The sequence below is a fragment of the Magallana gigas genome, chromosome 2 (assembly GCF_963853765.1).
Source record: "Magallana gigas chromosome 2, xbMagGiga1.1, whole genome shotgun sequence".
NCBI lineage: Eukaryota > Metazoa > Mollusca > Bivalvia > Ostreida > Ostreidae > Magallana > Magallana gigas.
The window spans coordinates 22,084,555-22,110,145 of NC_088854.1; the positions used below are offsets into that span (position 1 = coordinate 22,084,555).

General features: G+C 33.2%; 2 protein-coding genes across 3 annotated transcripts; both read left to right on the forward strand.

Moving 5' to 3' along the window:
• Window positions 1-1,245: 1,245 nt before the first annotated feature.
• LOC136269610 (ADAM 17-like protease) lies at window positions 1,246-24,892 on the forward strand. 2 transcript variants are annotated; one of them, XR_010710878.1, is made up of 11 exons: window positions 1,246-1,410; window positions 6,529-6,598; window positions 8,805-8,931; window positions 10,369-10,479; window positions 10,642-10,701; window positions 14,797-14,989; window positions 20,037-20,112; window positions 20,395-20,483; window positions 22,176-22,217; window positions 22,519-23,341; window positions 23,386-24,892. XR_010710878.1 is itself a non-coding variant. In XM_066075614.1 (10 exons), exons 1-10 carry the CDS (start codon window positions 1,261-1,263, stop codon window positions 22,861-22,863), a joined length of 1,263 nt encoding a protein of 420 aa, XP_065931686.1. In that variant the 5' UTR covers window positions 1,246-1,260; the 3' UTR covers window positions 22,864-24,892. The 2 variants fall into 2 exon arrangements, 1 of the variants encoding a protein (XP_065931686.1); XM_066075614.1 differs by having other exon boundaries at window positions 22,519-24,892.
• Window positions 1,417-3,823, forward strand: LOC105322434 (uncharacterized). The gene is made up of 2 exons (XM_011421166.4): window positions 1,417-2,453; window positions 2,728-3,823. Exon 2 carries the CDS (start codon window positions 2,730-2,732, stop codon window positions 3,453-3,455), a length of 726 nt encoding a protein of 241 aa, XP_011419468.1. The 5' UTR covers window positions 1,417-2,453; window positions 2,728-2,729; the 3' UTR covers window positions 3,456-3,823.
• Window positions 24,893-25,591: the final 699 nt, after the last annotated feature.

A 25,591-nucleotide genomic window follows, 5' to 3' on the forward strand; every position in this document is an offset into this window, starting at 1 on the left:
AAGCAAATTTGATTTAAGTTTTGGCTAATGTTGCTCATGTGAGTTATGTGTCCCTTGGGCAACTTGTTTTTCTAATTTTTAAAAATGTTTTTGTTTGTGCTTACCGGTATCCCAAATTCATTGTTTTCATTAAAGTTCTATTGCCCCCTTTTTATTGAAAATTGTAATGTTTATAAGCAATTTTTTGTTTGTCTACTTTGCATGGAGATTTTTTATAATTAATAAAAAAATAACTTTGTGATTATCTACACTGACGAATTTACCAGTCAGTTTTTCTTAAATTGCAGAATTATAGGGAAAAATGTGAAAATTCAAATTCTACCAACTGAGCACTCGTTGAGATTTTTATGGTAAAAAATGTACAAATATATGAAAAAACAAATTCAGATAGACTTTAAAGAGCAAAAAAATTTAAGTACTGTAACTTTAACAATTTCATTGTTTTCTTTTTCTCTTTCATGTGACGTACATTTACAGAAATTGGTAAGTGAAAAAAATCCAGTTTCATGGATTCTTTTTGTGATTTGGTTATTATTGGCTTTGCTTTAATATAAAAACAGATACTGTTACCAAATAAGTGTTCTTGCGCCACATGGAATTTCATGACCATGCATAAACTATATTAGGTCATTAACTAAAAACCATGTAACAAATATATCCTTCCTATAAATGGCACATACGGGAGTAAATGAAACTAGATAAACAAGATTTAAAACGATGTTACTATAAGTTTTAATATTGAAACAAAAGCTGAGGTCAATTAGTATTCTAAGAATGATCTCATAATACCCGGGAGAGATTATGTACCTTGTACTGATTGTATATAAAATACCGTATATCTGGTAAATTTTGCAATGATCTAATTTTCGTGATCTCTTAAATCGCAAACAATTAAATACTGTAAATTTCTAAATAAATGCGAGGAATTATTATCCGCGTAAAATTGTGAGAAGCCCGTTTCGCGAATTTTATAACCTTGCTTTTAATTTTTGGACATAAGTAAACCACATGAAACAATGATAAAATTTCAGCATTCATGATTTTATGTTCTCGCCCTTTGATGGAAAACTGTTGAATCGCAGAATTAAGAACTCGGGTAAAATAAGGAAACAACAGTACGCAGAAATTATATCCTGTATCGTTTTCTATAATAAACTTATTAAATAGCAAAAAATGACTGACGCAAATTTAAAATGTTACAGATTTTACCCATTTTCGCAAAAAAAAAAAGATATATGGTATACATGGTCTCCATAACTAATGATATTTTTTTTGGTAAACTATTCTTTAGGTCACAACTGGGGCAGTAACCATGACCCAGACACGAATGAGTGCTCCCCCTCCTCTACATCAGGTGGAAGATTTCTCATGTTTTCTCGGGCCTTGAAGGGCGTGGCTAATAACAACTTGGTAAATCACCTTGATTTACAGTCATCTATGGTTCCTTATTCAGAGTCATAACTCCTTATCTAAAGGCATGATCTATCTTATAAATCATACCGATATATCTTGCATTTTCAATTCCTTATTTTCTATTTGTAACACATTGACCTGTATGATTTAAGGGATGAATTTAATTCTTACCTATACATATATTATACAATATATAACATAGCTTTGGCCAGTTTATGCTTTATAAACCTTGAAGTAGACTTAATATAGACAAACAGATAATTGTAGGAAAAATGAAATCATCTGTATTTTTAAAAACTTGATATTAGATATTTTTTCATAGATTTTTTTTTAATACAATGTATCACTTTATTTTTATTCAGAGGTACTGAAACACTATTTCAGTACATGTACTTTGTCAGTTTTATTCAATGACAAAATTAGGGTAAAGGTTTGACCATTTTTCTAAAAACCTATTATATCATCTAAATTGTCAAATAGAGATTTAAGTAGAAAGAAACTGATGTGGTTATTTTGCAGTTTAAAATTTAAAATATTTATCTGCAAAGTTGATTCAATCCTGATATTAATCTATAGAATAGCTAAAATGTTCAATTCTGTGCAAACTTTCCAATGATGTCACAAGACTACTGTAAGCACTTATCGTTTGACAGTTTTATTATTATAAACATTAAAAACACTGTAATTTTTCATCATTTAAATATCTCAGTTGACGTTATTCTTCTTCTTCTTCATGTTACATTGGTATCTTCATGTACATGTGTTAAGAGCAAACAGAATATGGTTTGTAACAAGAAATTCTATGGTGATAATTTTCATATGCCAATCATTGTCTCTTTGTCTAAATATACTTAAACACACCAAGTGAGTCATGGAACGCCCAATCCCTGCATGAAGATCTACCATTAGGATATATAAATGACACACAGAAGTGATGTAAGCTGTTGGTTCTTGCTTTTTCATCGTGACAACCAACGATCTAAGAAGTGTCAAAGAAAATTGACTTTCAAGCTATATAATTTGCGAATTGCAGCAGTAAGGTAAGAATTATTTATTAGGAATTATTAAATTGTTAGTTTGCAGTGATAATTTTATGAAAATATGCCATCAGCATATTTCATTCCATAAATTATTGATGCTAATCTCGATATCATAAAATATATATCGTCCAGAAATCTAATCTTTTTATAATATACAATTAAAATAAAAATTGTATAAATTGATTGTGATAAAAATAAAAACTTGCTGTCATAGAAATTAATATAGTTATTAAAAAGTGAAATTAAGTTTAAAAGTTCTTTATTATTTTTCAAGAAATGGAAGATCTTAAGAATTTACCAAATGACAAAGGAGAGAACTTGGCTCGATTTTTCGAAAAGATGGAAGTAAAGGAAAATCAAGTCATTAAGGACCGCAGACGCAGTTCCCTGATTCCTCCTTCCAAAGACAAGCTCGCTACTATGGGAGATGAACAGTGGGTGGACACGCCCACTTCCCGTCTATCAATCTCCGAGAAGTCGGAATGGGAACGCCTGTACTTGTCTGCAGTCAAGCGCAAGAGTCTTCATCTAAGCATTCGTGAGCAAGCCAAGCTAAATGCCATGTCGAACTTCAGACCAGGGGAAATACATAATATCTCGCTCAATGATGCAAAGCCACTGCCATGGATCAAGACAGAGGCGGAAAAAGCTGCAGAGAAAAACCGACAGAAGATAGTCAATGGGGTTGTCCTACAGATGCGCCCGCGAAAGGCATCTGTGCATAGGTTTTCAGACATACAAAACGAGAATTTCCGACAGAGTTTTCTGAAGAAGCAGTCGCTGGAACAGCAGATTATTGAAGAGCATTCTCAGCTAAAGAACAGGAGCAGAGATGAGTATCTGAATGCCGATTTTATTGTCAGTAATCAGAATCATAGACTCAGCATGGACAGTAACTGTTCTGTATCCAGTCAGAGCTCATGTGTGAAGCCGACCACAGGCTATAGAATGCAAGTCCCTGTGACCAAAGCCATTCATTATCAAAGAAATCGCACAAAATGACCTTGATGAAAAAAGACTATGACTACGAACTTAAAAATCTTTTGTAACATGTTTTCTAGGGTTTTTTGTATGAATGCTCTTATTTTCAAGGTATAAAGCAAGAACTAACATTATGCACTGAAACTGAGAAGAATATGTTTGCTTATGATTAACAGTGTATTTGACAGTTTTCAAATGCAACAATTAATGTATATGATATTACATATAATTATTAAAAGCAGTAGAATTATTGGTACACCCATATTTCATATTAGCATGATTTTAAAAAAAGTATGTATGAATAAAGAAATGAATATCAAGATGCAATTTCATTTTAGTTTCTTTTCTTTTATTTTACCGTAATTTATATTTTTTGAAATGTTTTAGAGCAAGAAGGACCCAGAAAATATCATTACCATGAGTAAACTATAAATATTTACATCCGCTGAAGTAGTTTCTCATTCATTTATTGAAAAAAATTTTTGTAGTTCATATAGAAACTGAAAACTGACAAGCCTGATCTCAGGATCTCAGCCTGATCTACAATTGAACCTGTTCTAACTTGAAGGAGGGTCTATCTGCAAATGAATATACACATTTCTTTAAATCTCCAAAACTGCTTCAAATACTTTGTTTAGCTTGAATATCAGATTTATTCAAATGAATTTGATGAATGATGTTTACATCTTTCTTACTTATTTACTTAACCTCTTCACGCCTGGTGGCACAGAAGGCTGTAACCAGGGACTTCCAGTGATTATGGTCTTTAGCAATTTTCTGCATTTCACCCGAAGTCTTTCCAGTGTTTTTTAAATCTGTGGTCAGAGTTCTTCTCCAAGTTTCTTTTGGTCTTCCACTCCAGCATATCCCATCTGAAGTCCATTTTATTGCTACTTTTGAGATATTATTAGGGTCACTTCTTACTGTATGTCAAAACCATCTGAATCTTCTTTGCTTTATCTTGGTCATGATATTTCTTTGACCTGTTTTCTCATACAGTTTGGCCAGTAAATTTTGCAGATCTTTCTTAAGCATCTGTTGTGGAATCCTGAGAGCCCCTGGGAATCTCTCGGTTTTGTCAACATTCTGATCCATATAGAAGTACTGAACCTACATTGCTGTTGTATATTTTAGTTTTGGTCATCAGGATGATGTTGCTGTTTTTTGATATCTACTTTATTTGTTGAATTGATATGGTTGCCTTCTGTAGTCTGATTCCAATATCTTTTGATGTTGCATTGCTTTTACTGATGACACTTCCAAGATGTGTAAAATCTTCTTCTTCTTCTGATGGTTCATGGTCTTGTAGGTGATCAGAGTTGGATGAAACTAAGGCAATATTGTCAGCAAACTCAAGATCTTCTAAAATAGATGTGATGGTACATCTTAATTCTCTCCGCTTGTTGCCGACTGTTTTCCTCATAACCGAGTCTATTTCCACAAGGAATAACAATGGTTACATGATGCATCCTTGTCTTACTCCACTTCTAATGCTGAACCAGTTGCTTAATTTGTTGTCATCAATCATGCTGCAAGTGAAGTTATTGTTGAAGGCTTTAAAAATTCTAATTAGTTTGTCCGGGCATCCATGCTGAAAGTTTCTTCCAAAGGCGCTCACAATGTATGCTATCAAATGCTTATTCAAAGTTGATAAAGCTTAGGTGCAATTTTCTGTAGTTCCATTTGATGCATTGCTTCATGATGTTGTGCAGAGTTATGATATGGTCTATGCATCCTAAACCTGGTGTGAATCCTGCTTGCATGTTCTTTCCTTTAGTGTGCTATCAATAGCTTCACTTAGCCACAGATTATGAAGACTTTACTTGGAATTCACTAGTTCAAACAGTCCATTCTATCCCCCTACTTTGGCAACTTTACATTAAGTTCCTTGCACCAATTCCTTAGAAGCACCCCTAACTCCTATATTTTTGTAAATAGGACATGTAGCTCAGGTCTGTAGCCATTTTTGGTATCTTCTTTAAACAGTTCACTCTCAAAGCTGTCTATGCCTGGAGCTTTGTTGTATTTGTTAATGGCTTCCATGATTTCTTTCTTCATAGGTGGTTCAAGTTCTATATCTAATATTCACCAAAGTTCTCATAAATAGTAGCAGTAACCGTTGGTTTGGGGAGATTAAGTAAAAAGTTTTTTTTATGTTAATTAATTGCCATTTTTAGCTCACCTGAGCTAACTTGGCACAAAGTACTTTTAGGCAAAGGGGATTCAAAGTCGTGAAAATTAAGGATCATGCCCTTTCACAAGGGGAGATAATTATGAATTATTTAAATTTTTAAAACTTGTTCAAAAATCTTCTTCTCAAGAACCATTAGACCAGGAAAGCTGAAGTTCATGTGGAAGCATCCTCAGGTAGTGAAGATTTAAAGTATTGAAAATCATGACCCCATGGGGATAGGGTGGGGCCACTATGGGGGGTCAAATTTTAACATAGGAATATATACAGTAAATCTTTAAAAATCAGATAGGATTTTTTTTTTGGGCAGATCAATTGTAAAATTAGTTTTATGAAAAAATACCAGCTGTTGAACTTATTCATTTTTTTGCATAATATTGCATTCATGCAGGGTACCCCTTCCCATTTATACAGATAACTCTTCCTACAGTTTTCAAGATAAGTTTTTTTAATTTTCTTTTGCAGATCAATTGTACATAAATTATGTATGTACATCAGAGGTGTTAATAGTTGGATTTTGAATTTTGATATCTTATGAAAAAAATACCAGCTGTTGAACTTATTTTTTATTTTACTTCTCTGGATAGGTAGTGTTTATCAATTCAAGGTTGACAAATGGATTTTTGATACTGTTCAAACAAAAGAAAACATGGTTTGTTGTCACATTGACAGCTAAAAAATGTTCATAACCCACAAACCCGTTACTTTCCAATCTAAATTGTACAAATATCCCTTTCTGATGTCTGTGAGCATGTTTGAGAGATTTTGAAGCAATTAAAGTGATTGTTTAACATAGAATTGAGAAGACTTTTTGGCATTATGAATTTACACAGAATTTTAAAAGAAATTACTAGTTATTTTATAGTATTTAATTTGCAATTTCCTTCCTTTATATCATTTCAGAAATTTTCCCCATGCAGTACTAGATCTATTTATGGTGTTCTGTCTACAAAGGGATCTAAATGCTTAACAGGTACATTCACTTTTGTTAACTTAAACTAGTAAATAAAGGAGTAAATTTTTTTTCATCATCATGTATAAAAGTATGTTGTTGTAGGATCTGTTTTAAGCTGGTGTAATATACAAAAGCTACATATACATATACAGTATATTTAAAAACGAATATGCATTTTAATTAAGGGAATAAACTTTAATTTCCTGCACATTGTATCCTTGTAGCAATAACTTTGATAAACATGTTTTTGCATTATAAATGAATCTGAATATTTAGAAAGATCAGCAAATACTGTATATCTGGTAATTTTCTTGATGATCTGATTTTCACTGTTTTCGCGATCTCTTTTTAATCGCAAATAATTGAATACGCAGAAATTATATCCTATATCATTTTCTTAAAGAAACTGTTTAAATCGCAAAAAATAACTGACACAAATTAAAAATGTATCAGATTTTCCCCATTTTTCGCAAATTTTGTGACACGCAAAAAAACCCCGGATATACAGTAATTGAAGCAGGGGTGACACTGAGTCAATAAAGTCTCAAATAGGGTTTTAACTCCAAAATGAAGCGTAAAATGCAAACATTAGACTCATTGACAGGTCCAATATAGTGCTTTAGATATTATATGTATTCAAGGACTGTCAAGGCCCAATTAAGGTCTTTGGCCCACTTTTTAATGAATCTGAAAAAAATATCCAGTCTCACTCAGTGATGTCAAACCAATGTCCTGAGTAGGATTGTTATGGTATTCATTATTCTCTCAGACTCAGTGGAGGTATGAGATTTGATGATGGTAGAGCAAGTTCAATTGTGAAAGTACTAGAATTTTGATTCAAGATATATATTTGCACAAAGTCTTTGTAAAATTATACCCATGTCAGCTCCAATTTTACCCTTGATCATGAAGAGTTATTCTGTGCCATCTTGAAATTGAGTTATATCCTACAGAGGTTATTTGCCCTAGATTGCCCTAGATATAGACCAGATTGTTTACCCTTTTTAACCACTTCTGCAAAAACTGTTTTTATTTTCATTTTCTTTATAGAAGAAGTGGTCACACACCTTAGACAGTTGATATGATTAAATCTCAGATCAAAGTTTTATGATTCATTGTAATTAAAACTTTCAATGAAACTGCAATTTATATGCAACTGTAATCTATAATACTACTATATTAAAATAATAGACTCGAATTTTTGGTCTTTAATACAGAGATATCGGAAGAATACTGTCTTTTGTTTTATATATTTTAAACATCATTGGTACTTGAAGATTACCAATTTGTTTTTATTTTTTCTCAGTTAAGCTTCGCTAATTAATAATCAACGAAAATTCCTCAAAAAATCCTGGAAATCACCTGGATTTTTTGGATTTTACAATTTTGCGCTTGCTAACGGGATCTTTAGTTTATGTTTCCACAATGTCACATCTGCAAGAATAAACTCAGAAATGATAAAACAAATACGGGTAAATTTTCACTGGACTTTTGCTTTATATTCTGTTAATAAATATTAATGATTTCTTATGAGAGAAAGTATAAAATAACAAATATACATTTCAACTATGTACTTACTTTTGTCTTCGTGATGACAAAAAAATATTTGATTACATGCAAAAAAGTTACATTATATTTGTTAGGAGAGTGAAGATAGAATATGTTTTGTCGTAAAAATGAATAATGTCCTATGGACCCAGTTTTACAAAGAAAATATGTGTACGTTGGTGAAAAGGTGTTGAATTCTTCCATTCTATGGAATAAAATTTTTAGTTGTAAGGTATTTGCAGTTTCAAAATGGTTTGTTGTGATGAATTTGACTGTGATTTTCAAGGCAACTTCATTAACTTTCTCCAAAATCGTTCCAGAGCAATTCTGTACTCCATCTATCATGATTTAAAAAAAATTCGTACAGGAAATTTTCAAAATTTAATTTTTTGTGGAGGACTAATTGAGATTAAGATTAACTATATTATAAACCACACTTATTATGGATCCTGTATAGCTCAACCAAGACTCAAACCCAGGTCCTCAGATGTTCTATCCAAGCGTTTTAACTACCACCTTAGTTCTATTGAGCTAAATTGATTGATATATTCACATACCTACCTATTAGCTGGGACACATATTTGACATAAAGATCATAATGATTTTGTTACATTTGAGCCCACCATGTCTACTGACACTGCTAATTTAACCGTGATATTTACATTTTTTTATGGAGAACCGAGACACGGCATTGGTCTTTGTGGGAATGGTAGAATAGACGTGGGGGAAGAATGCGATCCAGGTGCTCTCCCTGATGGATGCTGTAGTAGCACGTGCCAACTAGCATCTAATGCTGACTGCAGGTAATGTAGAAGTGACATTTACTTCATGTACACAATTTGCTTTTATCACATGATGTCTGGGCGGTGGAAAGGGTGAAAAAAAAACAAACAACTTATTTTTAAAAAAACATGCTGAAATACGAATCACACAAGCTGAAAACAAAAACAATAGCCTATTTTGCAAAGTCAACAAACACCAATGCAATACAAATGATCACCGATGCAAAACCAACAGTCATGCACTGAATTAATGCTAGATGGTGTGCAAAGAGGTATCAGGAAAAATCGTTCTCTGGAGAAATGTAACCTGTAGAAAACGTATCCATAAATTAAGGTGCATTTATAGCTCTGAGAGAAAACATACCTTGAAGAAATCATAACGAAAATTGAAATAGTTACAAAACTGTTTTAATGTATTAAAATGACTTATTTAATAAACATTTGTACATTTTTGCTTGTACATGTATCATTGTTTACATAATCACAGACATTAAATATATACACAATACAGGCAATATATACACAATACAGGCATATAGAATCGTTTTTGAAAGTGGATAGGGGTACAGATTCCTAACATCCTAAAACCTTGACAATACAAAGAAAAAAAACCCGCAAATCTTTAAAACCCTTAGTTTTGGGAAGGAAAGGAGAGGGAAAATATGCATTTACCTAAAACTGTTAATTTTATTATTTTTTGCTTTTTAATTTTTACAAAAGAACTTGGGACCAACTCCTTGATAATTATGTACGGATCTAATTCCTAGACAGTACGTCCTTTTACAATAAGAAGACAATAGCATTTGTTCGTTTGTTTGTTTGCTTTCTTTGGTAGGCCTACCAGTATTCTAATGTCTCGAGCATTTACCATAAATATTTAAAAACCTTTGTATATGACAGCATATAGGAGAATAATTCTCTCTGAACAAAAAAAATTCCTGAGTGTGCATTTGTGCATGAAAACTCTCCTGTAAATCAAGGGTACATTTTCTCTAGGTTATGTTTTCTCCAGAGAACAATTTCTCCTGATACCTCTTTGCACACCATCTAGCATTAATTCAGTGCATGACTGTTGGTTTTGCATCGGTAATCGTTTGTTTTGCATTTGTGTATGTTCATTTTGTAAAACAGGGTTTTGTTTTAAGCTGATTTTATATTTCAGTATGTTTTTTAAAAATAAGTTGTTTGTTTTGCATTAATGTCTTTTATTACAATTTTCACCGACCTAATGATGTCAAAGGCAAAAATGAAGGCAAAATTTGGTCTGTTAAATTTGAAATTTTCAGCAACACCATCCCCCCCCCCCCTCCCTCCATCCCAACGTATCATATTTAAGCGTAGGAAGTTGTGGCCAAAGTTCCATCAATAATTTACCATCAAATCATAAACTTTGTCATAAAATTTGTAATAATTAATTATTGTCATTAGTTTTGAGGCAAATTTATTATTGTTTTCCAGTCCAGTGAATTTTGCTTGTTGCACAGCTAGCTGTCAGAGAGCCAGCAATAGGACAGAATGTCGCCGAGCTGTTGATGATCATAGCGATTGCCTTGAGGCTAGTTACTGCAAGTATCCTTTTTATAAGAGAAGAACTCAAACAGAAACCCAGGTGATATATGTAATGAAATTTCTTTATATCATTTGCCTTCAAATCTGGTTAAGCCATTTAATTGTTGTTGTGAATAGTTTCTTAAAGAAACAAAGTTTAAGATTTCCTTGACAAGTAACTAGTGGCATTGATTTGAACTGTCCGGCTCCTTCCCCTAAGGATAACATAACTTGTATTGATGGGTAAGTTACCTGAATTCTACAGATTAATGGCTAGAGGGATCATTTTAGATCATCTGAGCAGAAAGTTTCCATGCACATTTTATGATTACCTAATGTCTTCCATCTGTCTGTCAGTATGCTAGTACATATGTACAGTCAAACTTCGTTATTTCGAACTAGATAAGACTGTTTAAAAACTTCGAGATATCCGAGTATTTGAGATATCAAGGGTAAAATACTTAAAAATTTAGTAGTTTGGACTTAAAAATCACTTTGACATATCCATTGTATTCGAGATATCAGTGTTCGAGATGTCAAAGTTCAACTGTATTTGACAATGTTAAGTTTTTGCAAAGATCTTCATTTCATTTTGAACAACATGCAGATCCAATTTTAACCAAACTTTGACATTTCTTAACTTTTTAAATAAATGTTCATGCCATCAAAAGCAAAATTTATGTCTTGAGAAAAAGATGAAACAAAATGCCAGTGGTTCACATTCCACACCTGAGCAACAATCCAACTGTGGATTCAAGTTTGTTCAAACCATGGTACCCAATGGTAGAGTTTGGCCACAATGTTGGAATGAAGATTTACATATGAAGATCGAAAGAAAATCTTTAAGAATCTTCTTCTCAAAACTATTCGGCCAGAAATGGTCCGACTTGTGTAAAAGCATCCTCTGGTAGTGTAGATTTTAGCTTGTTCAAACCATGGTCCCTGGGGGTAGGGTTGGGCCACAATGTGGGAATGAAGTTTTACACTTTTATGAAAGTATCCAGGGTTAGTGTAGATTTGAGTCTGTTCAAATCATAGGGTAGAGTTGATACACAATTTGGGGTTGATTATTTATATAGGATTATAGGCCTGTAGAGAAACTCTTGAAAATTCTTGTTCTTAAAAAACAATTGGTCAGGAAAACTTTGACTTTCATGAGTCTCAGGGGTAGGATGAGGCCACAATGGGGGTCAAATTTTTAGATTGGAAGATAATACAGAAAATTCTTTAAAAATCCTCTCCGACCCAAATTGGCCAGAAAAGCTGTACAACTTGTGGGAAAGCATCCTTATGTAGTTTAAATTCAAGTTTGTTCAAATTATGATCCTCAGGGGTAGGGATCCCATAATGGGAGGGGGAAAGATTGAATTTTTACTGGAGGATACAAAGAAAAATCTTTTAAAATCGTCTGGTAAGGTATTCAGCAAAAACAGCTGAAACTTGTGTGAAAGCATAGATTAATTGTGTGGAATAAAGTTTGATCAAATCTTGATTCACTGGAAAAAAGATGGGAAGAGAGGTTAAAAATTTCAGAGAAAAATCTTCTCACAAATACTGTGACTTGCTGATTAGGGTATAATATGCACTTCCCACTTTGGGCTTTAAATTAAAACTCGTGGAAAAACATAGTTTGGTTGTATAATATTCACCAAGACTTTTGACCAATTTGTCATTCAGGGAAAAAGGTAATATTTTCATCTTTGATGTAACATGTATTTATTGCTGAAATAAAAATTAATGTAAAATGAGACAATACAATTGTACTGTCTACTTTCTTTAATGACAATACAATTTCATGTTATTATCAGGGAACAGATTTTGTGCAAATATAATATACTGTAAACATATTACATTTGGCTGTGTATTCTATAAAGCATTTTTGTCCACTAAATAAGTACATCACCAAATGTAAAATATTTAAGTAGATAAATAGGTATATCCAGAAATGCGCTAAATCAAATCCACATTAACTTGTTGAAAAATCATATTTTGCCAAATATCGTACATGCTAAATATAGTACGTTTTCAATTATAGTTAGTTACTGATAGATGTTCGTTTATTTGATTACAAGTAAAAACTTTCTAATATGTGCTTAGGGCATGGATTTTCAGTCTTTAAATAAAAAAAATCAGGGGTTCAATTGTTAAAGGCTCTTTTGGAAACACAGTGAATTTAATTTAATTTTTAGGTCACCTGAGTAAACTCAATTGACCTATTGCTATCCGTTTTCGTCCGTCGTCCATCGTGGGTTAACAATTTTACATTTTTAACTTCTTAAAAACAACTAGGCTGATTGTTACCGTTTTTGGTGTGAGGCATCACTATGGTAAGAGGAATCTAAATTCATGGCTCTACCACCCCTGGGGTGCCACATGTGGGGCCAAATATGCAAAAAAAGCCGAATTTTCAAAAATCTTCTTCTCTACTCCCACACATGTGAGGAAAAAACTGGTTGCATAGTTATGATATCCATGAGGCCCTCTACCAAAATTGTGAAATTCATGGCCCCTGGGTCAGGGGTTCTGGCTCTAAGGTGGGGCCAATATTGCAATATTATAAGAGTAAAAATATATTAAATCTTAGGAAATCTTCTTCTCTACTACCATATACATTTGTTCAAAAATTAAATGCATGATTATTACCGGGTAAGTCCATGAAGCCCTCTACGTAAATAGTGAAATTCATGACCCCTGGGTCAGGGGTTCAGGCTCTAGGGTAGGGCCAAAATGGACATATAGTTAAAATGTATTAAATCTTAGGAAATCTTCTTCTCTACTCCCATATATTGGTTAAAAATTAAATGCATGATTATGATGTCCATGAGGCCCTCTACCAAAATTGTGAAATTCATGACCCCTGTGTCGGGGGTTCAGGCTCTAGGGTGGGGCCAATATGGCCATATAGTAAAAATGTATTAAATCTTAGAAAATCTTCTTCTCTACTCACATATATATTTGTCAAAAACTAAATGCCTGGTTATAATGTCCGTGACGCCCACTACCAAAATTGTGAAATTCATGACCCCTTTGTTAGGGGTTCAGGCTCTAGGGTGGGGCCAATATGACCATATAGTAAAAGTGTATTAAATCTTAAACATTCTTCTTCTCTACTCCCACACATGTGGGCAAAAAACTGAATACATGGTTATGATGTCCACTAACTCCTCTACCTAAATTGTGAAATTCATGGCCCCTGGTTCAGGGGTTCAGGACATGAGTTTAGTAAATTCCTAATTAAACGCGAGGAATTTATATCCGCGTAAAATCGCGAGAAGCATCCCTCGCGGATTTTAAAACCTCGCAATTATTTTCTGAGAGTTGATAACTATAAGAAATATGGATAAATGTTCCGCGTTTGCGATTTTATATTCTCGCCATTTGATACAAAACAGCGGGATCGCGGAATTAAGTACTCGCGTAATATAAGGAATTTACAGTAGTGTTAATGCATATAATGTTTAAAAATTTTCTTCTCTATTCTCAAACATCTGTATAAAAAACTGACTTACAATTATGTTTACCAGGAAGTCTTCTACTAAGATTTTAATTTTCATGTTCCCTGGAGTATGGGTTTTGACTCTAGGGCAGGGCCAAAATGGATGTATAGGTGTTAATACAAATAATGTTAAAAAATTATCTTCTTTACTCCCACACACCTGAAAGGAAAACTGAATTCATGATTTTGTAGACCAGATCTTTAAGTTTTTCGCCAAAATTATAGGTTTCACAGTTCTTTTTGAAAGATTTCAGGCAGGGAGGTGGTCATCAATACAAATTTATAATTTTTCTACTCCAGAATGAAACCTAATTAATTAAATGCTGATATGGGACTCCTCGACAATTTTGTGTATGGTTTATATGCTACTCAGGTGACCATTAAGGCCAATTGGCCTCATGTTTACTCTTGAAATTAACTGAGTTTATGTTTAAAATGAGCATAGTCATACCTCCAGGACTCCTCATCCAATAATGTGGCCAAATAACATGATGAAGTGGGCAATATAATTTTTCAAAAATGCATTTAAAAAAACCCAAAATCATTATCTTACAGATATACAATAGCTATTTCATATAAACATAGGAATGCTTTATAAGTTTGATTCAAAGTTCAAATTCAATTTTGAAACATTGAAAATAGAGTGTAGCTGCAAAAAAATTGATTTGAGAATGAATACTGTAGAGAACAATGTTGCCCATGGGCCTCTTATTTGTCTTTTCTTTTAATCTGAAAAATACATTCAACCATCTGATTCAAATCAAGTAATGAAGTTTGGTGACAGTTCAGTAAAGGTAGTATGATTCATGCCCACATATGGTACTTTTTTTTTTATTTTTCAGAGGAACTTGTAGGAATGGAGTCTGTGTGGGTTTCTGCAAGGATCGTGGGCAGTTGCCATGTGTTTGCAGTGATGAGTCGGGCAATTCCTGCAGGAGGTGCTGTAGAGTTTCAGAAGGCGCTCAGTGCTCCCCTTATCCTAATGAGGGGCCACTCCCAGATGGCCAGATTTGTGTCAGTGGTTTTTGTAAACAGGTAACTCTATAGCTTACGATGGATTAAGATTTCACCCGAATTTCCTATCTAAGTACTGAATTGGTTTTTATTTATTTAGTGATACCTGTTTTGCCATTCAAGTTAATATTTCTAATAGAGGGTTCATAATAGTGGGCATGATAGTAAATAGAGATATTTTAAAAAGTTGAGAAGATGAATGGGTTTTTAGCTCACCCGAGCTGAAAGCTGAGGTGAGCTATTCTGATCACATTTTGTCTGTTGTCCATCTGTCCGTCTGTCTGTCTGTCTTTAAACTTTTCACATTTTCAACATCTTCTCAAGAACCACTGGGCCAATTTCAACCAAACTTGGCACAAAGCATCCTTAGTATAAGGGGATTCAAAGTTATGAAAATTAAGGATCCCGCCTTTTTGCAAATGGAGATAATTAGGAATTTATGAAAATTTTCAAGAAATTTTCAAAAATCTTCTTCTCACGAACCATAAGACCAAGAAAGCTGAAACTTGTGTGGAAGCATCCTCAGGTAGTGTAGATTCAACGTTGTGAAAATCATGACCCCCAAGGGTAGGGTGGGGCCACAATGCCGGATCAAAGTTTAACATAGGAATATATAGAGTAAATCTTTAAAAATCTTCTTCTCTGAAACTAATCAGCCAGGAAAGCTGAAACTTGTGTGAAAGCATCATCAGGTAGTGTAGATATAAAGTTGTGAAAATTATGACCCCCAGGGGTAGGGTGGGGCCACAATAGGGGGTCGAAGTTTTACATCAGAACATATAGAGTAAATCTTTAAAAATCTTCTTCTCAGTAACTAATCAGCCAGGAAAGCTGAAACTTTTGAGGAAGCATCATCAGGTAGTGTAGATTTATAGTTGTGAAAATTGTGACCCCCAGGGGTAGGGTGGGGCCACAATGGGGGGTCGAAGTTTTACATCAGAACATATAGAGTAAATCTTTAAAAATTTTCTTCTCAAAAACTAATCAGCCAGGAAAGCTGAAACTTGTGTGGAAGCATTCTCAGGTAGTGTAGATTTAAAGTTGTGAAAATCATGATCCCTGGGGGTAGGTTGAGGCCACAATGAGGGGGTCAAAGTTTAACATAGAAATATTTAGAGTAAATCTTTAAAAATTTTCTTCTCAAAAACTAATCAGCCAGGAAAGCTAAACCTGGGGGGAAGTATCCTCAGGTAGTGTAGATTTAAAGTTGTGAAAACCGTGATCCCCAGGGGTAGGGTGGGGCCACAATGGGGGGGTCAAATTTTAACATAGGAATATATAGAGTAAATCTTTAAAAATCTTCTTCTCAGAATCTAATCAGCCAGGAAAGCTGAAACTTGTGTGGAAGCATCCCCAGGTAGTGTAGATTCAAAGTTGTGAAAATCATGATCCCCTGGGAGTAGGGTGGGGCCACAATAGGGGGGTCAATATATAACATAGGAATATAAAGAGTAAATCTTTAAAAATCTTCTTCTCAGAAACTAATCAGCCAGGAAAGCTGAAATTTGTGTGGAAGCATCCTCAGGTAGTATAGATTTAAAATTGTGAAAATCATGACCTCCAGTGTAGGGTGGGGCCACAATGGAGAGGGGGGGTCAAATTTCTACATAGGAATATGTAGAGTAAATCTTTAAAAATCTTCTTCTCAAAAACTAATCAGCCAGGAAAGCTGAAAGTTGTGTGGAAGCATCCTCAGGTAGTGTAGATTCAAAGTTGTGAAAATCATGATCCCTGGGGGTTTGGTGGGGCCACATTGGGGGATGTTGTGTTAAAGTTTTACATAGGAATGTAAAGAGGAAATCTTTAAAAATCTTCTTCTCAAAAACTAATCAGCCAGGAAAGCTGACACTTGTGTGGAAGCATCCCCAGGTAGTGAAGATTCAAAGTTGTGAAAATAATGACACCCCCGGGAGTAGGGTGGGGTCACAATGGATGGGGGGGTCCAAAGTTTTACATAGGAATATGTAGAGTAAATCTTTAAAAATCTTCTTCTCAGAAACTAATCAGCCAGATGATTCTTTGTAATTGTTAAGACTTCGGCCCCAGGACAATTCTTCGTCCTCACAAGAAGGGTCAGAGTTTGATGTAGGTTTATATCCCATATATAAACAATTGTTAAGGATCTTTTTGAGAACTGCAATACTCAACATGTGATATGACTATAAAATCATCCTGTTAGAAAAGGGACTAATGATTATAAACATAAGAATATCCAGGAGGAAAATGGATTTTATTTATACAGGATCTACATGTATTATTGTACATTGTCCAGATACCTTGACAGATCTTTATATGGGCTATGGTACACAGACCTGTGACGGTTAAGGCCTGTTGGCCTTTTGTTTTAAGATTTTACTCAATAAAACAAAAAATATGGCTCTTCAAGATTAATAGACAAGATAAATTATGAGAAATTTACAGCACCATGTATTTATACTACAAGCGCTCTGATGTCATGTAGATTTCAGATGATTAGGATATACCCGTTAAGACTTTATATTAACTTATAGTCACCTGACTACTTATCCAAAATCTGTAAAGGGTGAAGAACATATTGACAGCTCTTTTTTTTTTATTATGATGTATTATGAAATAAGTAGTTTTTCAGAAAAGCACGGACATATTTCTTTATTTGGATCAATATGGATTCCTTTAAGGTTATTACTGGTAGTCCCTGTACTGTTTTTATTACAGTATGGGAAATTATTTGTGATAAAGAAAATGTATTGAATATCAAATTTAGTTGCAACCAACAAGCAAACTTAATAATATGTATCATCATGTATTAATAAGCATCTTTGACGTAACCTCCTTAGTTTTTTTCGTAAACATCCGGTGATTATAATCAATGATTAACTCTGTCTAGACAATACATACGTCAAGTACAATTAAAGTAATGGGAGGCAACTTAATTTAAATTTGCATTGATTTGTACATCCTTTGAGGTAATTAAATTAGTCAAATGAATTATGATGTGTTTGAAAGCCTAAAAAGTTAATGTGAGTTTGTCAAGTACATGTACCTGTGGTTTATCAAAAAGGAATGTGTCTTTAGTGATTGAACGATATGAAGAATGATCAGAATATGAAAATTGTTCAAAAGTTTCATCTTCTAGCGGCTACCATTTTATAAATAGTGCCTGCTTGGGAGGGTAACAGTTGAAATTGACACCACGAGAAAACCATTGTCAACCGACGCAAAGCGGAGGTTGACAATGGTGTCTGAGGAGGTGTCAATTTCAACTGTTATCCTCCCAAACAGGCACTATTAATTTAATTATACTGAGTGTCTTAATTTTAGTGATTTTTTTACTGCTTTTAGAAATGATGTGAATTCTATGGCGAACCGTACACGCATAATTTACGCGCAAATATAATATTTTATCCATGTGATGGTAGAACATCAAATACATAGATATTGTGCTTTACTAGCTTTGCTCCAAATGCTTTAGCTGTAAAATTTGTGCATTTTATATAAGAAATGATATAACTCTTAATGTATACCCAAGTGATTTGAGTATAACCTGGTTTGAGGCAGTTTAAAAAAGCATAAATTGCTCCAACCCAGGTTATACGAGTATACAGCCATCCATGTAATATTATAAGTACTTGTAAGTCTGTTAAACTTAACAATTTTTAAAAACATTATGCAATTATTGCTGTTTTTGAGGTCAATGAGTTATTTAGCCACCCTAGAAGTACATACAATATTCACCGAGCTGAAGGCAAGGTGAATATTGTTATGCACTTCTAGGGTAGCTATCATATGAATAAAAAAAAACCACAGCAATAATTGTTTTATTATATGATTCGGTGACGAACATATATAGACATATCAAATTGAGTGTTATTAAGCAAAGATTTTAGTTTGAAGCCATAATATGGCATATAGCTGAACTAATTAAGAAACACGATTTTTCATTGGACAATCTATTTCTATAGTCCAATGTAGAGAAAATCATTTGTTATATTGACCTCTTAGGTCAACTGCAGGTGAATAGATTGTTGGATATCTCAGCAATCAGAGAGTCATGAATTAATCAATCATATAATAAAAATGATTATTATTAGACCAATATATTTAGAGTACAATAATTGTAATTACCAGTAATAATTAAAACATTCATTCATCTTTAATGACTTCAAAACACACCAGTATTTATGTATATCACGGTTAGATGCAATGTATTCTTCACATGTGCATGCTTGCATGGTCAACTGAAAATGATCACATTCTTTTTCTGGAGTGCACATATAGATGGATCAAGACTTTTTTAATGATATTAATATTGAAAAGTAAATGCTGTGTACCGGGTATTTTCTGCGGCTCAAAATTGTTGCTGTTTAGACCCTAAAAAGTATCAAATTATATTCTGCGTTTCCAATTTCTGTGATTAGACTGCAAAAATAAACATACAATGTATTATATACATGTACACTGTATCAAACTTTGATTACCTTTTTTATGTGTGTTTCGGGACTCCGCTGGGGTATTACCGCTGATACCGTGTGTAATGAGGGTGTTGTTCTCAATTTCCCACTACATAATCAGCCACCTGCTGACACTGTAAATGCGGTAATTGTTCCATGGTGAATGTTTATCTAACAAATTTTGGTAGCAGTGTATTTCATACAAGCGCTTGGAATACATTTTCTACATTATCCACATGTGCAGATCAATATGTGTATTTATTTACCTGAATTAAAAAAAAATCATGTTTTGAGTGTGTATTTTTTAAGATACATGTTGATAAAATTATATACTTGAAAAGATGTCCCTGAAAACATAATTATATAGTTAGTGGGGATTTTAGAAACTTTTTCACCCAGAAATGATATTACGTTTGAGAATACACAACTGCTGAAACCGGTAGATACGGTAATTATCGCAAAATGTGAATATATAATTAAGTAAATGATTTAAGAATAGTTTGCGATATTAATTTCTGCAGATTTTTCATATCCGAAAAATACCGCAGTAAATAAACAATCGCAGAACTTACCCGTTATACGTTAAAATTCAATGCTCTGCTTATGAGAGGGTTTAACTACATTTTTTCCTTCTTAAGGGTACTTGTGAGAAGACTTCATTGCCAGCACAACGACTTTGGAAAGTTATTGTACATCAGATCACAAACTCATTTGGTTAGCAAGTGTTTGAATAACTTTATATTGTGAATTTATTACACCAAAAAAAATTGTATTTATTTCATGTGAATTTAAGTTCATATAAGAATTAATTCATATTAAATCTAGGACTGTTTTAAAGATTCTTATTGTATTTTAACTATTAGACTAATTGTTAACAAATACTGATTGTCTATAATGCATTTATTTATAAGTGCACATGATCCAATCTTTTTTTTATATGATGAACTATTAACATTAATGTCTGGTATGATAACATTTTTTATATGTTTATTTCAGAGATATTCATGAAAGACAACATTGTGTTCTTTGTGACACTATTCTCACTCATTCTGTACATTCCTTTTGCAATATTGCTATACAGACATGTAAGTATAACAGGTTAATATTTTTTTTTAAAGAACTAGACTTAAATGTAAAGAACTAGACTAATGTGTAAATCAAGTTAGATGAACTGAATTTGAAAAAAGGAGTATTGCAGGAACCAAGGCCTAAAATTCTATCACCCTTTCTCTCCAATAGATTGTCATTTGACTTTATAGGCAAATATAGAAGAGAGCATCCCTCTCCACTTGGCTGGATGGGCTTCATTCCCCAAAGATATTTTTCATATGGTTTAAAATGGTACATTTTTGAGTGTGTGGAGCATTTTATCTTTTACAATTTCAAAGATTGGTAAAAAAAAAATTCCTAAGATGTTACAGATGAATTGTTTGGATCAGAACTTTCAAACTTGGAAGCGACAGTACTGATCAGACCCAACCTAACAGAAAGTAAACCCCAACTAAACCCTGGGTTTACTTTTGGTGTTTACTCTGAGTTTACTCCGGATTTACTAGAGTGGACCCAGAGTAAACCCAGAGTGGAAACAGAGAGTAAACCCAGATCAGAAGTATAGCCCTAAAGCAGACGCTACATGTGTATTTGGAATATATACAAGGGGCAAGAATTACATGCAGTAAGATGGTAAGATAAAAGACGGATCTGCTTCACTCTTAGAGCGTACAGTTGACCCTAAAAGCAAATCCTGAGTAAACTCAAAGTAAATCCCGCTTAAACCCAAAGTAAACCCAGGGTTTAGTTGGGGTTTACTCTGGTGCTAGGTTGGTTCTTATCTGTACTGTAGGACATATCGGAGGCCTCTCATTCTTCTGCAAAAATGCTGGAAAATAAACATGTCTTTGGATTGCTTTTATTCCCAGTCTTAAAATATTCCTTTTGTTTTTGGCCCAGGGGTTCCTTTCGATTTAGGAAAGGAGAAATTTACAGTCAGAAAAAGTAAAGAATATTCAAATGGAACCCATATTCTCCAACCCATAACCTCCAACAAGCAACTCCTTCAAAATGTCCAGCAAAAAAAATGAGAACACAACTTAAGAGGGCTGGATGGCTGTGGCCATTTCCAGTCTGTATTAATCTCCTGCAGAAGAAGAGCTCTGATTAAGATATTGAAAAATATTCCAATGTACATTAATTTAAAGGGACTTAAACACAATTTGACTTAAAATTTTCAAATTTTATTTTTCAATAGCCTCCTTAAAGCTAAACCCGACAATGAATAGACCTTGACACCTATCGTTTTCGGTACACTCAGTTGCACACCTGGAACTAATGACTGAAGTGTATAAGTATTCCTTATATTATTTTAGATCTTTGCACATATGTACTTTTTTTATGTGCATTTTCTTTTCGTTTAGAATTAATAATTTGTGTAGATGCCATGCACTTGATATTTGGGATAGCAGCACAGGCAGAGAAATATGGAGGACAATGCGTTTTACAAATCATGTTCTGTTTTAAAGAATCACTTGAAATTTTGAACTGTTACATCAACTTCTTAAGGTCCAAAACCTTAAATCATGTCTGTCCCTGCAGGTGGTTTTGTCCCTATAATAATATCAGCAATCCTTTATGTAGATAATCAAATGAAGAGTATGGTTAGAAAGATGTTCTCTTTGAAAATCATGATGAGTGATCAATTGAAATGTCCTAATAATGGTGACTGAATGTTGTTGCATCTTTAGGTATATTGTGTTTTGGATGATGTTTTATATTTCCAGGATAAAAAACAAGATGAAGCTGTTGATACTTTAAGGGAAACGGTGGGTCCTCCTACTGCATTGAACTCATACTATTATATATGGCATTTCTTTAATTTAGAATGTTGATACACGTATTGCAAAGTTTGTAAAGTGAATTTATATTTATTGAGGTTTCATTTACTGACTTTAATGACCAGTATATTTCTCTTTGGATAATCAATACTTGCAATTAAGAAGAGCTTGAAAATAAATTTTTAATCGGAAAAATATTTACTGCTATACTCGTAAATGCAGGGGTATCATCAATTTGCAAGGAAGTCCTCATAATAATTCAATTCTTGTCAAATTATAACTTTTTCAGAGAAATGTAGTTCGGATGCCCAGCCAGAATGACATCATTCGTGATGTTATCAATGTAAGAGTGAATGAATTTCAGCGGAGAAGACAATCCCGCGAAGAATTCAGGGGGTCAGCAAACTCCAGAGCAGGACCATCCACAGCTAGACCACCCACAGCTAAACATGCACCCACAGCTAGATCATCCACAGCAGGACCATCCACAGCTAGACATGTACCCACAGCTAGACCACCCACAGCTAGACCACCCACAGTTAGATCATCCACAGCAGGACCATCCACAGCAAGACCATCCATGGCAAATCCACAAGATTGGATTTTTAGTAACATCTCAGGAACATACCTTTGATTTTTGATACCTTTGTTTTACGTAACAGCAATCTCAAGAACTTGAAATGCATGCTTTTTTTACAACTTGTCTTGTGTATCAATTTCAAAAGATGCCTTGATCAGATGAATTCCAATTGCTTTCATTCCAGGGATAAGGGAGGGTATTTTATTTGCATTTGGGTTAAAAGTATTCTTTTTTGAATACCCTTTTTTAATCATACAAGTTTATATTCTTAAATATATTTCAAAAGTTATTCTGTTTTAAGGAAATAACATCAATATATGTTTAAGTTAAAGTTCAAATTTTTTCAATGAACTTTTTTCAAGCAATATTTTTAAAAGTACATTATATGTATTTATACAATATTGATCAATTGAGAATGAAAATGTATATACTGTAAATTCCTTATATTACGCAAGTACTTAATTCCACGATCCTGCTGTTTTGAATATAAAATCGCGAACGCAGAACATTAATCCATTTTCCTATACAGAGGGTTCCTAACTCTAAAAAAATAAATGCGAGTGGGTGCTTCTAAAGGTTTTACGCGGACATAAGATACTCGCGTTTAATTAAGAATTTACAGCATTATTTACTTAGATATTATTGTTAGTGTGTTGATCTCATTCCTAATATTAGATTATTTACTGCATGATTATGATTCATGTATTCTTTGTCAATTTCTTTGTACAATTAGAAATAGGATACTAGGTTTTATAACAAACATAGAATTTTTTTTGATGTGTTTGATATATTATGTAATAAAAAACATGCATTCATTATTTTCAATTTCAAAAATCAAAAAAAAATTGTTTGAAAAATGTTTACATGTATAGGTATTTTTTATGCTGAAATCAAAAATATTTTAAAATACATTGTGCTTGGTTCACATTATTAATAAGAGTTTGGTGAAAATTTCCTTCAGAGCAGCTGATGCATATTTTGTACTGCCTGGTAGTGTATCTTCAATGTTTTATTTTGTATCATTCCATAAATGTACATTATATTTTACAAAAAAAAAGGATCCTTGTTTTTATTTAAGTTTAAATATATGCTGAAATTATCTACACTTTTTTAATGTACACAACTTTTGCATTGTAGGTCTTGCTTTTGATTTTGATTAAGTTGAAATAGGTTTGTTTATGATTGAACAAATTTTTTATAAAAATAATGTTCCATTTGATTATGAAACTTTTTTTCTAGATGTACTTTATAAGGTACATGTATAATCTCTACCTCCATGATTTTCTTTCACTGCGTACCAGCTATTTAATGTCTCTGGTATATATTTTTTTTAAAATAATCTGTATTGTGATCGTGAAAATTAGTCTCCGCGACTTAGTTTATCAGTAAGAGTGTTATATAAATCACGAAATAAAGATGTCACGATTTACCAGTTGGTTTTCAGTAAAGTGTGCCCTCAACGATGTTAGTGCTTGTAGTGCTTCTGAACTAGTTGGTGAATCTGATCAATGTTAATAACAATATACTGTGGTGTGTGTGTTTATGTGTGTTTTGTGGCTGGATTTTTCCACGCTGTATTTTATATGCTAAATTATGAAGTTTTGTCACACCGCAAAACGTTAAATCGCAAAAATATGATACCTGTATATTTTTTCTTTTGGTCATCGATTCAAATATCACAAAGTACAAAATAGCTTAAAATAATTCTTAACTAAATTTGAATGAAAAACAAAAACCAGGACACCCAGATAAAAACAGAATATATAGCAGGAATCATATGAAGTAAAAACCTTGGATATTTTAATTTTTTGTGTGTCAGACTTTTGTTCCCAAAAGAGGAACTTGTATGAAAGTTTTACATTCCTTGCTTTTGATGTATGCATTTGTTATGAATGGGATTTTTTTCTGATGTTCTGTAACACGCATTAGTGATTTGTTTGCCATTTTGAACTTTTTGGTGCAGTGTTATACCTTCTGTGTACTTTTTTTAGATTGTTAAATTGTACTTCTCTATTATTGTTTTGCATAATATTTTCATAGTGATCACTTTTTTAAAACAACAATATATATATATAATAACTAGTATTTGACTATTTGTTGTATATTATTCAAAAGAAAGAAAAAAGCAAAAACAATCGCTTATCGACGTCCGTGAATCCCCCCCCCCCCCCTTCTTTTTGTTTATTTCATCAGCAGACCAATCCGATTTCTGAAGACCTTACGACATAAAATATGACGTCATTGGTTTTTCATATTAATAAAGGTTGCGTAAATCAGACTTTATAAAATATTTACGCAAGTCTGAATGTCGTTTGCAGGATTTTCAACATTAAAAGCTTGATCAATATGATCACATATATTTCATATTCTTCTGGTATTCAAGGGAAACATTTCAAAAATTTCTGCAAACGTCGCTTAGACCTATGAGCGTTGGATTTGCAGTTGATAAATGCTTAATGTCTAGAAATGCCGTCTGGTAGACATTTTGATAATGTAACAACAACGTTTTGTGTCTCAAGCTTGACCATATCTTTGGATAATAATTGATCAATCACTTATTTTCTGGATTTTTTTTAACAATGACTTCTCTCTTTTTGGGAGACTTGGGTGAAGGGTTCGACTTGTATGAGTTGTGGCAGTGCTATAGAGCTTCTTGCGAAAGCCGGTCATTCGAATAAGCTGGTACAGGTGTTTAGGGTCGGGCTTATCTTCTAACTCCATTCACTCTTCAGTTTCAAAATTCATTTCGATCGACTTCATTCTTTTGCCATGCCTTAAGATT

Excerpts from the sequence above, each read along its gene's own strand:
- LOC105322434 (XM_011421166.4), top strand. The coding sequence starts at position 2,730 with ATGGAAGATCTTAAGAATTTACCAAATGACAAAGGAGAGAACTTGGCT.
- LOC136269610 (XM_066075614.1), top strand. The coding sequence starts at position 1,261 with ATGATATTTTTTTTGGTAAACTATTCTTTAGGTCACAACTGGGGCAGT. Across the intron at positions 10,480-10,641 it reads CTTGAGGCTAGTTACTGCAA|TGGCATTGATTTGAACTGTC; the intron begins GTATCCTTTTTA and ends ACAAGTAACTAG. Across the intron at positions 22,218-22,518 it reads TTGATACTTTAAGGGAAACG|AGAAATGTAGTTCGGATGCC; the intron begins GTGGGTCCTCCT and ends TAACTTTTTCAG.